At 55.5% G+C, this 17,155-nt stretch overlaps 2 protein-coding genes across 2 annotated transcripts; one reads left to right on the forward strand and one right to left on the reverse strand.

The window, feature by feature from the left end:
• Positions 1-827: 827 nt before the first annotated feature.
• VOLCADRAFT_90395 (uncharacterized protein) lies at positions 828-10,728 on the reverse strand (the record flags this gene model as incomplete). Its single annotated transcript, XM_002949956.1, has 16 exons — positions 828-873; positions 1,806-2,047; positions 2,586-2,789; positions 3,000-3,458; positions 3,651-3,815; positions 4,123-4,896; positions 5,281-5,916; positions 6,152-6,709; positions 7,024-7,143; positions 7,389-7,427; positions 7,584-7,660; positions 8,020-8,313; positions 8,407-8,409; positions 9,016-9,103; positions 9,950-10,026; positions 10,629-10,728. 16 exons carry the CDS (start codon positions 10,726-10,728, stop codon positions 828-830), a joined length of 3,882 nt encoding a protein of 1,293 aa, XP_002950002.1.
• Positions 10,729-13,382: 2,654 nt separating this feature from the next.
• phV18 (extracellular matrix glycoprotein pherophorin-V18) lies at positions 13,383-16,151 on the forward strand (the record flags this gene model as incomplete). Its single annotated transcript, XM_002949848.1, has 7 exons — positions 13,383-13,547; positions 13,917-14,263; positions 14,591-15,022; positions 15,189-15,321; positions 15,413-15,461; positions 15,660-15,767; positions 16,045-16,151. The coding sequence occupies exons 2-7, from the start codon at positions 14,067-14,069 to the stop codon at positions 16,149-16,151; spliced, it is 1,026 nt and encodes a 341-aa protein (XP_002949894.1). The 5' UTR covers positions 13,383-13,547; positions 13,917-14,066.
• Between the last annotated feature and the right edge of the window lie 1,004 nt (positions 16,152-17,155).

Raw genomic sequence — 17,155 nt, forward strand, 5'->3', positions numbered from 1 at the left:
CTAAAACTTACACAGAATGAACCCCCAGAACCCCAGTACGACTTTAGAGCGGTGCACGGAGGCGATTGTTTGTTCATGATCCGTATGACACAAACATTTTTGAAAGCGTGGGAAAATTGTGTGGTGGCGGTGCAATGGGTGGTAATTACTCCCCTTTTCGAACGGTTTTAAGCGACGATATAACTACAAACAAACTCGCCATTAACAAATTCATGCCGTACAACGATACATGCCGTACATTACGCCACGCAGGGCTGTGAATTATGATTCATATGTGCCATTCAAGAAGCATAAAAAGGCTCGCTCGTTTTCTCGCGCTCTGGCGCCTCCTCCTTCTCCTCACCTCGTTAGGTGCCAAGGAGCCGCACCTCTGTCCCGCACTGCTCCAAACCACATCTCTATTCCAAAATTCCTTACCTATCCTCCTACCTTTCCGATGTACTGTACGGCATTTCAAGAAATCCTTCAGAGCCGTACAACAGCACCCGTCCCACGTGTACGCCCGTCAGCCTGCACAGGTCAATAACCCCCGGCAGCTAAACCAATGTCCCATTGTTGCGTTCCCCTGCCCCCCCCCCCGCCTGGCGCCCTCTTCCGGCCCCCTTCCTCCGTCCCTTCCATCGCCGCCGCGTCCTCAACGTTATTGGATTTTGCCGTTGGATTTAATTCTCAAAGCTGTCTCTTTTTTCCATGTTTTCCTGCCTCTTTCCTTCCTTTGACGGTTGTTTGTAATCTAAGATTTACTTTTGTTTTTAGTGGCATAGTAAGTGTGGATGAAGTTGCGTTACATACTGCATTACTCTGGTCAACTTGGTCTTCGGTGTTGTTCAGGTGCTGCAAACTGTGCTGTCCTTAAAGTTCTTTTTAGGGTTTCTCGAGGCGGAAGAGGAAAGGGAGAGAAGGGGGCGGGGGGGGGAGAGAAAGGGGGGAAGAGAGAGAAGAAGGGGGGGGTGAGAGATTGATGTACCGAAATCCGCGGTTGCAATTGCAACCGCTAAAACGAGCGCAACGACTTTCTCGTTGCGTTGGCGAACCACCTCGTTGCCAAGGGGCCCCTCTTGCATATCTATTAACTCTGATGACTGTTTTCAGCAGCTTCCGCATGCAGCTCCAACTATGTAGGTGGTCGGTAGTCGGCCGGCGGTTTCGTAATTTACCATTGCTGGTACGGCAATAATAATCATGCGGACGGGAGTGGTGCCCGATACTTGGTGGCGGAGTGGCGGTGTTGACGAAGCCGTTCATTCTCACAGATATTCTCTGCGCCCTCCACTGCCCAACTTAGCAGCGATGATGATTATGATGATTATGATGATGGTGATGACGATTTCCGGAAGTGATGATAAATTAGGCCAGCTAGCAGCAGACCGTCTACCGTCATACTGCGATGCGGCACATCCCCCTCCAAAGCTCGCTCGCCGAGGCCGTCGGCCGTCGGAAGGGAACGCAGCTGCCGCCGCCGCCGCCGCCGCCGCCGCCGCTGTTGCGACTCCGCCGCCGCGGTTGTGACTCCGCCGCTGCGGTTGTGACTCCGCCGCTGCGGTTGTGACTCCGCCGCTGCGGTTGTGACTCCGCCGCTGCGGTTGTGACTCCGCCACTGCGGTTGTGACTCCGCCGCTGCGGGCGGCAGCGTCGTCACTGTCGCCGTCGTCAGCACCACTTAGAAGTGACCGCATCCTGGAAATTCACACACCCCCACGAAGCCCCTTGCATTTGACGCCGCCGCCGCCGCCGCCGCCGCCATGCCCTAAGCGCCGCCACGTCCGTTACCGCTCGGCGCCCTGTACGGCGACCGAGGAGAAGACCTGCCGGCCGCCTTCCCAACGACGCCCTCGCCGCCGCGCGAGAAGCGGCGTCCGAAACCGCCGCCAGTGCCGCCAATACCAGTGCCAGTGCCGCCGCCGCACGACGCCCATAGCGGCGCAGCCGCCGCCGCCGTCGTGGCGCCCTCGCCTCGCAGCCAGGCCGCCCAGTCGCCTTCCTTGGCCCTCAGGAACCGGACTCGGCTGCCGATGGCCACCGCCGCAGTGGTGGCGAGGAGGACCGCCTGGGGAGCCGTCCACAAATAAACAGGTTATAGCGCGCGCCCATATGACCCGCGGGAACAGTGACCCACGGGTCGGTCGAGATCGGTCGGCGGTCCACCCGAGTTAGGGTTGTGATGACGGGACCGAGGCAGGGATGGGAAGGATGGGAGCGAGTAGTCACTGGTCACCGCAGTTCAGCAGCCGCAGTACACACAGTGGTATGCTGCGCTCTGACAACTTCATGCAACGCCGCCATGTGGGGTGAAGGGGGAATGGTGACCCCCTGAGGCCATTGTAACCTCCGGACAGATCCAGACAGTCACAACATCAAGAGATCCCGAGATTTCGAAGCTCCGAATGACGCCGATTTAGCCGCTCTTTTGCTGTTTTCTACTACCCCTCTTCCTCCCTTCCCTCCCTCCCTTCCTCTCCCTCCCTTCCTCTCTCTCTCTCTCTCTCTCTCTCTCTCTCTTTCTTTTCCTTATCCGCTGACCATTCTTAACAACGCGGGCGCCCATCCATCCCGGCCCCACCGCCCCCGCGCCCCCACCCACCCACCTGGTACAGCAGCGCCCGTTCCAACGGCCCCAGGGGCAGTCGGCCAGGGGGGGCCCCCGCCAGCTCCGGAACCCGTGTCGGGTCTTGTCCCCCGCCCCCGTGATGGCGGTGGATGTGTTTTTCCCGCTCCTCCACCCCTCGGTACAGCAGCCACGTGGCGGGGAGGTCCAACAGGGAGAGGAGCACCCGCTTGGGGAAGTCCACCTGTATCGAGTTGGTCGGTAGTTGGTTGGTAGTTGGGATGGGAGTTTGCGGAGAGCAACCAGGAGGGGTTCAAGAGGTGGAAGGGAATTAAATAAAAAGGCGACTTAATATCCCTTCCTTCACTTCCATAACTAACGAAACCGATAAGAGCAACCACCGCTGCCAAACACCTCAAACACACATCTTTGCAGTATCCGATGCCGATCCCACCTGCTCCAGCAACGGCCGTACGACTGCCTCCAAAGCGATGTCGCCACCGCGAGCCAAAAACATCCCCTCGCCGCCACCTCCAGCTCCACCTCCATCCCCACCACCATAAAGGCGCCAAATCCCCCAGCTGCTACTGCCGCCGCTGCTAGCGCCGCCGCTGCTACCGCCAGCTTGGAACGGTTGCAAAGCCGCCGCAAATGGCCACAGAAGCGAGAGGCCCACGACGGCCTTGGCGGCCGCACGACATGTGCAGTACATCATCAACAGCGCCGCGGAGCGGAGCCGCCGGCGCCGCCACGATGCGGCAACGGCGGCGGCCTCGCCACCGCCGGACTGCTGCCCTCTAAGGGCTGCGGCCCCCGACGGCCCCGACGGCGCCGACGGCGACTGGAAAAGTAAAGGTTGGTGCGAATGGAGGTTGGGACGGGGCCGTGGCGGCAGTAGCTGCTGCAACGGCGGCTGCGGTTGGCGAGCATGGGATGATGACTTGGTAGCGGAGGAGGGGGATGACTGGGCGGCGACGCCCGTGCTGCCGCTGCCTCTATCGAAACAACCTTCCAAGACGCAGCATCCGCCGCCGCCGCCGCCGCCACCGCTGCTGCCGCCACCGCCGCCACGGCTACCTCCGCCACCTCCGCCGGCGCTGCCGACCTGGCATATCCACGCCAGCAGCGGGGCCGCGTGTGGAACGTGGAAAGCCAGCGCGGCGAGCGCAGTCGCGGTTTCGGAACTGCCGTACAGTACGGCCTTGGCCAGTACGAGCAACGGCAGAAGCGCATTGGCGACGGCGTACAGCACTAGAGAAGTTGCTGCAATCTGCGAAAGAGGGACATCAAAGTCATGCAACAGGTTTTAAACGCAGTTTGGTGGTTCACCAAGAACGAAAAGGACTAAAGAAGGTTCAAATGGATTTTGAGGATTGATGAAATCTAGCTGTGAGTAAACATAACACGAGGAGCTTGGGTACTGCCGTACATCCATGTTCGCGACAAAAAACAAAAAACAACAAAAAAGAAACAGATTACGAAGAGATATCTTACAGTAAGAGACACCCTCTCTCTCACACACCCTCTCGCACTCGCAGTAACAAAGCAGAGACACCAGAGCTTTAACGTGGTCCCACCTGATGATGATTGCTGACCGACCCAACGTACTGACGCTCCAGGAAAGGGTCCGAAAAGCCCCACAGCAACTCCCCGGCGCGCGCCAGCTGCGCCGGCGGCGTCAACGCGCGTCGTACGGATCGTACGACACCGCTGACGCGAATCCGCAATCGCAGCCTCCAACTTCTTCCCAGTTGCGCGACCAGCGCCGCCGGTGTCACACCGTCGTACGACGCCACAGACGCGTCCTCCCAGGCCGCTGCGGCGGTGTCGTACTTGCACAACAGCCACGCCGCCATGGCGCCGCCGTCGGGAGCCGCAGCGGCGACATGAAGTGGCGTCACGCCACACGAGGCGCGAGCCAACCAAAAATTGCGTTTGACGTCACCGCCGCCGCGCCCATATAAACGTTCGTGCCATCGCACGAGAAGTTCCACCATTGGTCGAGAGCCCGCCGCAACGGCCATGTGCAGCGCGCCGGCATTCGTTGGGGGACTTGGTACGGCATCCAGAAGGGAGGTAAAGGCCGCGGCGGGACCTTGGCCGCCGTTGCAGGTCAGCACGCATGCAATGAGGCGGTCCGCGGCGGCGGCGACGGCGGCGGCGGCAGCGCCACCGCCGCTACCTCCGCGACAGAAGACACCAAGCAGGTCAGCAGCCACGGTCAGCATACCCGGTCGCAGCGCACCCGTAGAGCCGTAGTACGGCTGGCTCCATACTAGGTTCTGGTGCAACTCCAGGTACGGCGTCGTACCGTACGACACATCAGCTGAAGGACCCGAGCCTTTGTTCCCCTGTACGGCAACACCGCCATCGCTGCCGTCAGTTGCTGTCGCAACGGTAGCGCCCTTATCACAGCCATCGTCGCCGCTGCCGCCGTTGTCCTCGTGACTACTTGACGGCGCCGCCGCCGCCGCCGCCGCCAGGTCCAGCCACGTGCCGTAGTCATGCAACATAGCATCGACGGAGGCGTCATCCATGGCGGCGGCCAGGGCTTTTAGCCCCGAAACCACGGCAGCGTCGTAATCCACAACCACCGCCGCCGCCGCGCTCAACAGCCCAGTCGACATCCTCGCCTCCACGGTGATGAGCCCGCTGGCGGCGACACCGTCGACTGCCAAATCTACGAGGAGTGGCGCCGCCGCCGCGGAATGCGGCGGCGGCGACTGCGGCCGCACCTTAAGGACACTGTACGACAGCAAGCCAGCGGCGCTGCGTACGACAAGACCCCTTCCCGCCAGCACGTCTTCCTCGGAAGGCCCCGCCAGAAGAACTTTCAGATGCAGACGAGCGCAGCCGGATCCAGGCCGTTCGGCCACCCGGGGGGAGACGTGGAGCAGCGTCGGCGGCGACGGCAACGGTGACGGCGGCGGCAACGCCGCACCTGACGCCGCCGCTGCTGCCACCCGAGAGGGACCGGCGGCCCCGGCGGCGGCTAACTCCGTCACTACCCAAGCCTGCGCATCGGGCTGCCACGCCAGCACAACCGTTTCCGTACCCATCTGTAGTACGATTGAATTCTCGCTGTCCGGCCTAATAACGCCCGTACTGTGCAGGTACGATACAATGGACCGGCCGAGATCCCGAAGGGACGCGGCGTCCAGGGGAACAGCGGCGCCGCCGCCGCCGCCGCCATCGCCGCCGTCGGGGGCAGCGGCGCCGCCAGGCCGGTCCTGATCGGGCTGAGCAAGCCTGTCGTCACCCGCCGCGCCATCGTCGGCGCGATTGCGGTTGTGTGATGTACGGACGGGGACTAACGGCCGAAGGTCAAGCACCAGCTCGATGCAACCCTCCCGGGCGTACGCGCCGACGGCCTACGTACGACAGTACGACAAATTGCGTCGGACGATATTTTGGGACAAGACGATGCTTACCACCTGAAATCCAAGACTGAGTACCATTATCACCTTGCGACAGTTTAAAACACAATTCAACACAAAAAAGACACGCACATCTGTGAAGACGCTTTTGGTGATGAGAACCACATACGGCGAGCCGTACAAAGACCACCGACCCACGCATAACCGTTGCAACCGCCAAACCACCCACCTGCCATCCGGATCCCGCCAGCACCTCCTGGTTTATAACCGTCAACAGATTCTGCGGGAGATCCGACAGGTGCGAGTGCTGAATCTTTAATGCGAATCGGCACGGCCTGGCGGGGCTTATGTACGACCTGCCGCCCGACCGCAACATCTGGATGCGACGTAACGCCGCAACTGGCGACGCAGCCGTGGCGGCAGCGGAGCCTGTGGCGGCAGGGGCGACGGTAGCGGCCTGTTCGACCGCCAGCTTGGCGCCGTCAGCAGCGGGGGCGACAGCGGCGGCTGCCGACGTCGATGCGGATGATGCCGTCGCCGTCGTACCCCGAACGATGTCAGGCAATCCACCAGCCGCTGCCGATTGCTGCTGCTGCTCAGGCTGCTGCTCGTACAGTCGTCCGTGATCCCCTTCCGCTACTGCCGCCGCCGTCGCATCCTCCGTAGAGACGGCGACGGCGGCGGCCTTGGCGGCCGATCTCGCCGCGCGAGCCCTCTGCTCCGCCAGCGCCTTACGACGCTGCTGGTAATAGGCGTGACCCACTGCGAAAGCAGCGGCGGCGATGGCCTGCATGTACGACGCAGTACGACACGGCACTTCATTGTACGGCACATATGCGAATAACCACTGCTTGGATTTGCGCACGTCGCGCGTACGACTCTGATCACAATCGATTGGAATCCCTCGACATTGCGAATTAAGAGGAAATATTACAAGACCCGATATAAATGTAACCAACGTAACTGCCACAACTAACACCAACTAACGCATTCACCTAGCTGTCCCGGGAAACAGCGGAAATACCCCAAATACATGTAAACGACAGAAAACGAAAAACTTCTCCGCCGTACATTCTAAAACACACACGCACATATGCGTACCTGCATCATCACGTTGAGTGGGTTGACTTCCGGTAGCATGAGGTGAGGAAAGAGTCCACACATCAACAGAACGAGGACTGCCGTACTAACCGACACCAGCGCCTCATGCCACACGGGCAACTGCGCGGGAATAGATCATTCAACTGAAGACGAGGCTAAAGTACGGCTGCCGTACGGATGAAAAAATTTCACTAATGTCAGCTGAATGCCGGACTGAGTATTTCTTTTCCAAATACACGAAGTCGCTTTCCAAATATGATATGATATTCATTTGATATTATATTGGATCATATCCTCAGTGCTGCATGCATCTTGGTCAACAGGTCATGGTACGACAGCTCGTCCTTGAAATGCCGTATACCTACCTCTATGATGTAGGCGGTCCAGGCGATGATGCAAAACTCCTGAAGAGGCAGGAGAACAACAACAACCACAAAATCAAAAACAATCATCAGCAACAATGACAGCAAAAATCGGTTTCACGCGCCCACCAATGCACTGTGTTTCACCTCCCCCCCCCTTCAGTGCCTCCCCTCCGGAGCCCTTCAGCCCTTCCTCACGGCGAGCCGCACAAAGCGTGACGGCCATTCGTCCTTCATCACTTTCAATAAGCAAAGCAACAACAGCAACAACAACACTACAGCCGGCAGCAGATGAAAGCAGCCGCGGCAGTAGCTGCGCAAGACACAATTGCCGTACCAGTAACACTACTGACTTTGCAGTAACAGTCGCACTTAAAAAAACCCTACTCATGCTGTGCTGATGCTTTATCAAAAAGGCGCTCCGTGCTGATCCGGGCAGAACCCTATTTACAATATTGGACAATACTGTACTGTTTAATGTACACTGTTCCAATCGTGGAACAGTAGACATTAACAATAGTTATTTTCTAGTGTAATTTTAGTTTATTAAAATTATACTAGACAATCCAGTACAGACTCGCACGAGTAATAAAAACCTTTCGTCCCAATTATATGCTCTATAGCACAACACCACCTGTACGACAATCCGGGCTGATCTGAACCGAACTCCGCATACCTACCACTTTGCTGTACCGCTTGTAGTACACCGACTCCTTAGCGGGGTGCAGTACAGATTCCAGCAGGATGACAGCACGACAACCAACGGCGACACCGAATTTCAGAAACGTCCTAGAGGCTGTGTCGGACATGAGTGCAAGGCCTAGTCGTCGCAGCAGTACGACGGTCATGAAGGCCAGTGGTACGACAAAGAGGATGGGTACGAACGGTTCGTGCTGGCCGCCGCCGTACATGACATGCCGTACAGTAGCTGCGGGACGTCGCAGTACGAAGGCCATTTTGGCCAGGAGTCCCGAATTGCATGGGAAGCCGCGCCAATTTTCCAGATCGACATCTAGCTCACCGCCTGCGAGCCATGGCCACGGCGTGGATGAGGGGATCATTCGTACGCTTTCCTTACATAACGAAACACACCGCCGTACGACACACGAAACGAGGCAAAAGTAGGGAAGTAGAGGTTCGCACAACGCGCATAAGGATACAACGTTTTTTCCGGAATGCGAAGGCGACATCGCGCGCGCGTGTGGATCACAATCAGGTATGCACGGCTGACAATGTACGGCTGAGCGACGTGATCTGTGATAAGGTCTATAGTTGAAATGTTAGGTGAATTGACGGGAAGGAATTTATGGGCGTTTAGTGGTGTGGGGAGTAAGAGAATGGTGGCTTGAGTGTGTGTATGGGTGTGTATGTATGTGTGAGAGAGGGAGAGGGTGTGCGAAAGAGCGAGAGCGAGATGAGTACAGCAAGTGGCGAAGGGCGCTTTTACCCGAATGGTGAGCTTCTAGAATTACAAGACAACAAGTAACGGGGTTTTCAGTGGACCCCACGCAGAGCACAACAATGGATAAATGGCATGACCTTGCCAAACCTTGAACAAAGGATAATAATTTGAACATCCCTAGACATGCTCAGGTGCCACGTTGCCCATAAGCCGCGCATGGAAGCTCACCAAAGGCGTGGTTGAAGAGGGCTCCTAGCCCACCGCGGATGGCACTTGCACCACAAACGGCGACATCGACAGGAAGGACTGTATGAACCTGCGATATAGACGTTTGAGCTGTTTGCCGTAGGCGATTGCGAGCGGCTCAGTCCTGGCAAGTAGAACATGGCGGGGCCGCACTCCCGGGACCCTAATGCGCGTCTATTTAGCATCTCTTGTGGAATCCATCTCACCGTAACCACGGCCTGCGAAACGGGCGAAATTAAGACGTCTTCTTAGTTCGGAACGACTGCGGTATTCTCGCGTTCGACACCACATTGGAAATGTACAATTTACAGAATGCACATGTAATCGGCAATAAGAGGGGCAGAGAGAACGTGCTAACCAGCGGCAGTTCGGGCGGAAGGAGGTCCGGACAACCCGACCACAAACATTTCTTACCCAGTAAACAAAAGCTATGTAGGTTAAGCAATCCAGCATCTTATTTAATAGGCCCGGTAGCCAGACTGTCAACGAAGGTGCCGCAAAAGAGCACACCGATATGCAGTTCTTATGGTAAAATGACCATCATGGCCACGCGGAGCCAGCACCAATGGGAGCCGATGGTGCCCTACCCAAAGAACGCTCGCTTGCGCGGACGGCTAAAGGATTCAGCGCCTAGACCTAATTTTAATAAACGAGATTGACAACTCTATCCCCACAAGATAGCAGTAACGGTCACGAATAAAAACCTCCGGATAACACAGGAAAGAACAATTCCCAACCCGTACGCAAGCTGAAGTACGAACTCGGATTGTTAGTGTAAGTTACTTGCGGCATCAGTCCGAATCAAATGATCCTCGCGTATTAAATATTCTTCCGAGGAGTGTTCCCGGTAGGTGTAGCGCTCACATCCTCAACGGCTTCAACCCCAAGGAGCCCTCCTCCGTTCTCGCTGCCGTACCAGCGGTGCGCATTGCATCACTGCGCGCGCACAGCAAGGTAGTCCACATGCGCCCTCAGACCATGTGCGGTGCACATCTGGGGGAACGACGTGAAAAGGGGAGGCATACAGAGGTGTGATTGTGTGTGTGTGTATGTGTGTGTGTTACATGTGTTACATGGTTGGGGGTGCGTGACCCCATACCTGTAAAACTACCCATACGAGACGAAGGCCCAAGGGCAATATCTACACGCCTAAAAGCCACGGAGAACAGGAAACACCGCACATCAGCCCAGACTAGCGTCCCAAAGGTGTAACTGAGTTTCGGTGAGCCCACATACGTTCCAACATCCTCGCCAGACGTACTGGTTCCCATTGCATGGCCTCCGACATGCTCTGTTGATGATCGAATCCCTCTTCAGCACGAATATCATTATAGGCTGGGCATTCCAATAACACGTGTTTTTCATCCTCGATTCGGCTATTAGTACCCCAACAGCGGGCAAAACCGCTGCTCCCTGGGGACACGGTACATTGCCCCTTCATGCTCTGTTTGCCTCCAGAGCCCAGCAACATAAACGAAACTGCATTAGCTTACGATGTGCTAAACGAGGGATTGAAACCTTAGCATGTTTATGATTGTGTGGAGGACGGGAGTTCAGCTTCATCACCTGCGGCGACTAGCCTGGGGCAGACTCACCTTCCCCGATGTTTCGGTGCACCCTCATGATTTTCACATACGCCGACGCCGATGCCTGGGAAGCCAGCGACTTTCTCGGTGCAGCATCCACCATCGACATCAAGTGAAATCAGCCAGATTATTGGCGGCGTCAACCCCGCTCCTCTTCGGCTCGCAGGTTACTATAACCTCTCATGCTCCGCTGTCGAGGGAAAAAAATCTCTTGCGCGGTCGAGATCGATCCTAAAACCCTCCAGGGCAAAATGCATTGGCGAAGTAAACCAGATGCATATATTAGTCTGTATCATTATACAAGAAGCTAACACGCCATCCTTCAAAGGGTCATTAAAAGGGGCAGAGTACATGAACTCGTTCCGTAGGTGCGTGCAGCAGCAGCAGCAACCGCTGCAGTGGCGGCGGAAGCAGCAGAAGCAGCAGCAGTAGCGACAGAAAGGCACGATCATGTAGTTAATCAATGGGAATGGGAACGGAATGAATCTGAGGGGAGTTGGTGCGATGCAGTTAGCATGTCGTCGTCAAGACTCAATGCCGCGTTAGGCCATCAGCCGCGCACAAAAGTACACGCACGCATCTTCAGCAACAGCTACGTCGAAGTAGCTGCAAGGCACGCAGCAGTAGCAGTAGCAGCAGCAGCAGCACCAGGCGCCCGCGGCTGTCAGGCGTTGGAATACATAAAGGGCAGGCAGACAGGCACCCGAACGTACAGCCTGCCGGCAGTCACTGATGTAACCGGCCTTGCCTTCTCAAAAAGGGACTCGTCATCTGCATCAATTGACTCAGCGGGTCGTCAATCAATCGGGTCATCAATCGGGTCATGTTGTACCCTCATATGCCCACAGCGGGATAGTGCAGCCACGGGCGGAAGACGTTGTATTGCTTTTTACTATATAGTATGCGGGGCTCAAGCGGCAGGTCCAACCGCGTTATGTCCTTTCGCCTTACGCCTTAAAGGGAAAGCAAGGCGGACCCCCAAGTGGTGCTGTGTGATGAAGATCAGGTTGAAATATTGAGCGTGACTGCGTGAGTTGCGTATTGCGTACTCATCGTGGGTTGAGGAAGGATACGGTCGGTAAAAGCCTCTTCTTGGACCGAACTAGACCGCCAACGCCGCGGGAGGAAGGTGTTATCAGGTAGGTATTTGCGCAGCTGTAAGTTCCACACGCCAGATCTCACCTGTCCATCAGCCCAACTGCCGCATGCCGCATGCATGTGCCGCATAGGCTGTGCATACTTGCCCATGCCGCGCGACAAAGACCATTATTATTTGGTCCGTCAGTAATGTTTTGATCCACCTATATAGAGGCAAAACCCTGGTATAGTAGATAGCATCGGCCGAGAGTTTCGCCTATGGGTGATCGAACGTTTTACTGACGTTGGTATTGCTTCGTTAGCGGTACGGGAGAGCCGCCGCTTGCTATTGTGGGCCATCCGTGGGTGCCAATGGGTGTTTAGAGATAGCGGAGGTTGTGGTTAGTTGTGTACACATATAGTAATTCTGTTCCGAGAGTACCGCGTGGAAGTACAGCAGGCCTTGTTTAAGGACGTTCAACGCGCGCGCGACGTTTTCGTCAATCAGTCGCTTAGGTCGCACGCGGAACATGCGATCGGTTTTTGTTGGCCCAAAGCTTCACACGGACACGGACACGGCGAATTCGCGTGCGCTGGCGTGCGTGAGAGCACCCGCGGAATGGGGGGAGGGTCGTAAGTATCTTTTTTTTGGCAAGATTTGTGTCATGAGACTATTTGTTTTATGGTGTGACAGAAGTGCAGTAGCGCCGCCGCCGTCACAGATGCAAACCAGCACCCGGCAGCACAAATGTAAGAAAAATATACTTGATGCATAGCATTGCACCATGTCTTCATCTTTGAATATGTGTGCTGCTGGCGGGGTTAGTCCGCTTAGATCTCCTGAATCCGATTAACATCGTGCATCCATACATTCACTCATTCATTCATTCATCCATTCATTTTATGCATGCATACATACATCAGTAGGGAGAGTATGATAAAGTGGGATTTGACCGCAACGACTAGCCCGCCAATAAACAATAGTCGTACATTCGGTTTTGCTAACTTACTTCGCACGCACCGCCAAGGCGTACGTAAGGCCCTCGGTTTTAGAAGCCGAGAACTGCTTGGTTGGTTCCCAGGTATAAAAGCCCCGGCCTGACACGTTCCTGAAGCAAGCAGGTAGTTCTGGCTGGACAGCAGGCTATATCTGGGTGGCCTGCAGTTAGCAGCAGGGGCAGCAGCAGCCGTTCACCAATCGCGGCTGCGGAGCTAAGAGGCGCCTAGAGCCAAACAACATGGGTTTGAAGGCGGTGGAAATGACTCGGCTGTTTTGGATCGCCGCAACCTTCATGGCGCTTCTTTGGGGGTAAGCTCTGAGAGGAGGACAAGACCGCTGCGCACTCTCGCTTAAGCTTTGAACCGCAGTGCGCGCGAGGTTTGGTTTCCAGCGATTTGAGTTTAATTGTTGGGCCGACCTTTCCACCTCATGCATTATCTGTTTCCGCACTTTCGTGAAACGAAATTTATAAAGCTATTACCGGATGCTGTTATAAGGATTCTTGTTTCCTGGGTTTCCGACTGCGGCTCTTGTTTTATGTGATTATTTGTTCACGTTCACAAGAAAGCTTCTGATAACCCACAACTTCATAACTAATATTGCAATCGCTCTAAATTTGCAGGTTGCCTGGTGCTAGGGCGCAGCCCCCTCCTGCCGCCCCTGTAGTCGCTTCTTCGACTCAGATAGGGCTCATCACTTACTTCCCCTACTTTGAGTGCATTCGGATTCCGGCTTCCTACAGCTTGGCTCCCGTTGTGACCTACAAGGGCAGCGGCCAGTACTGCTTCACCATCTTGGCCGCCAGCTGCACTCGCAACCAGTGCTGCAATAGGGATCTGAAAAAGATTGAGGTGAGGACGCGACCGTTGTGAGATCTTGGTTGTAGCGAGCATTTTAAAGTTTTCGGTTTCTGTTTATTGTCCTTGGGTTTCGCCGGTTTAGTATGGCTTGCTTTCTTACAACAAACTCCACACACGACGCCTTTGGGTGCTCTTGGGTCCGTCGTTATGAGAGTATACTTCTCACCAAACGAGGACTGATACGGCTCAATGGGTTGTCCTGCATGATTGGCAAGCTTCGTATGGATAGACGGAGGCGAGGGTCAAGGCCGCCGCGCTTTGATGCTTGAAATGTATTGGTGATGTCGTGGGTTTCGCCGGGGCAAACGCTTGTACTAGTCCTTTGTCCTTGTAGCAAGCGTCCTCTGTCTTTCTTCGCAGTTCAACGTGTACGACAGCTGCGTCGTAAGCGGCGCTTCCGTGTCGGCGACCGTCAACGGCGTCCCTACAAAGGTCGGGCCCAGCTTTGACAAGCCGTACAACGGACCCGTTGGCAGTGCCCTACTGCGCGTAACGCAGCTTGGACTAAACATGACGAGCAACGGCACCGAGATATGCTTGACCCTCAAGCCCAACCGTGCCGGCCAAGGCTGTACGACATTGGAGCAGCTATGTGTTCCGCCCAACGGCATGGCGCCTGGCTCGTGCCTGACCGCGATGTTCGACACGACCCTTGACTGCTGTACGACATCCCGTACTGGGACGAATGTCGCATCGCCGGGTACTCCGTACCCTAGCCCCTCCACATCCCCATTTCCCCCGTCTCCCTCGCCTCCCTCTCCTTCGCCTCCCTCTCCTTCGCCACCGTCGCCTTCGCCTCCCTCTCCTTCGCCTCCATCTCCCTCGCCACCCTCTCCCTCGCCTCCCTCTCCTTCGCCACCGTCGCCTTCGCCTCCCTCTCCTTCGCCTCCATCTCCCTCGCCACCATCTCCTTCGCCTCCCTCTCCTTCACCTCCCTCTCCTTCACCTCCCTCTCCTTCACCTCCCTCTCCTTCACCTCCCTCTCCCTCGCCACCATCCCCCAAGCCGCCATCTCCCTCGCCACCATCCCCCAGCCCCCCCTCTCCATCACCTCCGATTTCCTCTTGCGACATGTGTATTGACCTGACGATTGATCCAGCCCGAGTGTTTCCGCCGTACCAGTTTGACAGTTTCACATGTGAAGTAGTGCAGACCTCTATTTCGTACGATATTAACGAAAAGGCCGCCTCGATGGGCCTTATGCTGGCGCAAAACTTCTCGGTCGACGCCAGCAAGTGCAGCTCTGATAAGATCATTGTTTGCGGGAAGTTTGCTTCGGAGTCTGATGCTGCGCAGCTGGAGGAGTGGACTCGAATTCAGGCGGAGCAGTTTTGGCTGTACTCGTTTGCAAGCGCCTGCACTCCCGTCATGTATGGCTACTCGTTCCGGATTACGACCGACAAGTGCATGGATGTTGTAAAGTCGCGGACTTGCTCTTTGGTACAGAGCGATTTTCCTTTTTGCGGGTAAGTGGGGTTGAAAATCAGGGTGTAACAATTTGTTGGTGTTCGACGAGTAGTTCGTGTAACGTCTTCATGTCGGCGTTTGGTAATTATGCAATTCGTTTTTGTCTATGAGCTGAGTTGCCGTCCTTGCGTGCTGCTAAACGCTCCAACGTTGTTGATACAACAGGTGCCAACGGAAACGCTACTCGACACCCTTCTACGTGAGCCCTTCGGCGTCGTCTGAGCAAGGCCGTACAAGTGATACGACACTGTACTGCTTCACCTTGGGCGTCCTTCCAAATGAATTTGCTCTGCTGCCGGTAGGCTACAACACAATTGCATTAAGTGGGCGCAAGAGCTCTGCTTTACTCTTTCCCGTCGTGTGACCCTTTCACTTTTGTGTTCATGCAGGGCCGCTGCAACTCGAGCAGTAAGGTGGCCAAGGTCGAGATTTGGGCTAGTGAGTTTGTGCCGCGCGAACGAAGGACAGACTTTGATTGTTTGCTGCCCTCGTTGTGTAAACCGTTGTTTCTGTTTCTGTGCGGCATCTTGCTCAGTGCTTGGTCTTGCGCTGACGGCCTTACCATTGGGCACGTCCATGACCTCTGTCTTGCGCAAATGGTTGCTCACCCGCTCTATCAATTTACCTGCGCTTCAGACGAGGACCGCCGCGGCAAGCTGCGGGGATTTCGCCTCTCGACTCCCGACGGCAAGACCAGGTGGCTGTCCCCATCCTGGGGCGACAAGGGCAGCAACACGGCCAAAGGTAGGCAACGGATACTGGTCGCCATTACTACATGAACAGCGGCATTCCTGCGCCTTCCTCGTGCGTCTTAACTAGCTGCAACAATACAGGTGCTGCTGACCGCCGCTTGTTCTTTTTTCCTGCTTGTTAATCATGGCCTATCAGCGTACATACGAGGACTTTGCAATTTACTATTGCTAGGTCGGTTATTTATTTTTACTAGCTTATTTATTGCTACATCGTTTATTTTTATTTACCCCGCCTTCCTCCCGCAAATTCTTAACCTCACTGCGTGCAGTTTCTGGCCTGACTTGGAACCGGGCAACTGCTAACGGTGCAGAGATTTGTATGGAGCTGAAGAACGATATCACTTTGCAAGAGTTTTGCGTGTCTAATGTCTGGTAAGTCAGTGTGACGTGCTTCGCAGTGCTTCGCTCGCTCGCTCCTGGCCGTTGCTGTGCGAGCTGCTGCTGCTGCTTTTACGCCGTTGTATTTCCCCGAGTTCTTGCAACGGTCCAGTATTAGATCGTACCCCACGCGATCCTATGCAAGGCGTGTTTGAACGCGCGCACGTGTTCCGCGTATTGAAGTGCTTTCCCGCCCTCTTCCCCGGCCTCTACCTCGCATGGCATGCACTGCTCGACTACCAACCTAACTACGTGGACGGAATGTGCACAGCTCCATCTCACTGTTCGATGGCCACTCTTCAAACGCCTGCTGCCCTACATACCAATCAGCTGTGGCTTAGGGTCAACGTTCATGAGTACGGTCAACATTTCGGTAGTCGTTGGGCGGCAGCATTCGCAACATGGCTTGGAGAAATGAAAAAATAAAGCTTCTTCTTGATTGGGTGGTAATGCTTTGTTTTGGGCTGATCGGTACCGCGTACTTACCACACGCGCTTGCGCCTCTTATTGATCGCATAATAACCTTTGTGGAAGGGCGGGCAGTAAATTCTTGAGTGCAGGTTTGAGTGCAGGTTTGCCAGCAAGCGCATAGAAAGGTAATTTATATATCTTCTTTTTCCTGCTTACTACACATTCGTATGCTTTGTATGCTTTTGCAGTATGCGTGCGCGGCAGTGATGCTAGGTTTGAAGCATCTTCGTCTCATTTCTCCTTCTATTTACGGCTGCCAAATTGTTATGTTCCTTATCATTGTTTGATCAAGCTTATCGTCTTGCTTCCGTTTCTAGCAGCGTGTTTTGCGTCTCCTGTCGTCTGCTGCTGGTGTTCGCTTGCGCTAACTGATAGCTTAGTAATCGTCTTGCATGCAACTACTGTTATATCTTGCGCCCCAAGCTTACTTGCCATCCTGGCAATGTCATCGGCGGCGGGCCGCCCCATTGATATGGCACACTTGGCTAATGCGTGTGAAGAAGGACTCACGTGCAGACATCGGTTTCGTTT

This window comes from Volvox carteri (genome assembly GCF_000143455.1).
Source record: "Volvox carteri f. nagariensis unplaced genomic scaffold VOLCAscaffold_16, whole genome shotgun sequence".
NCBI classification, from domain to species: domain Eukaryota; kingdom Viridiplantae; phylum Chlorophyta; class Chlorophyceae; order Chlamydomonadales; family Volvocaceae; genus Volvox; species Volvox carteri.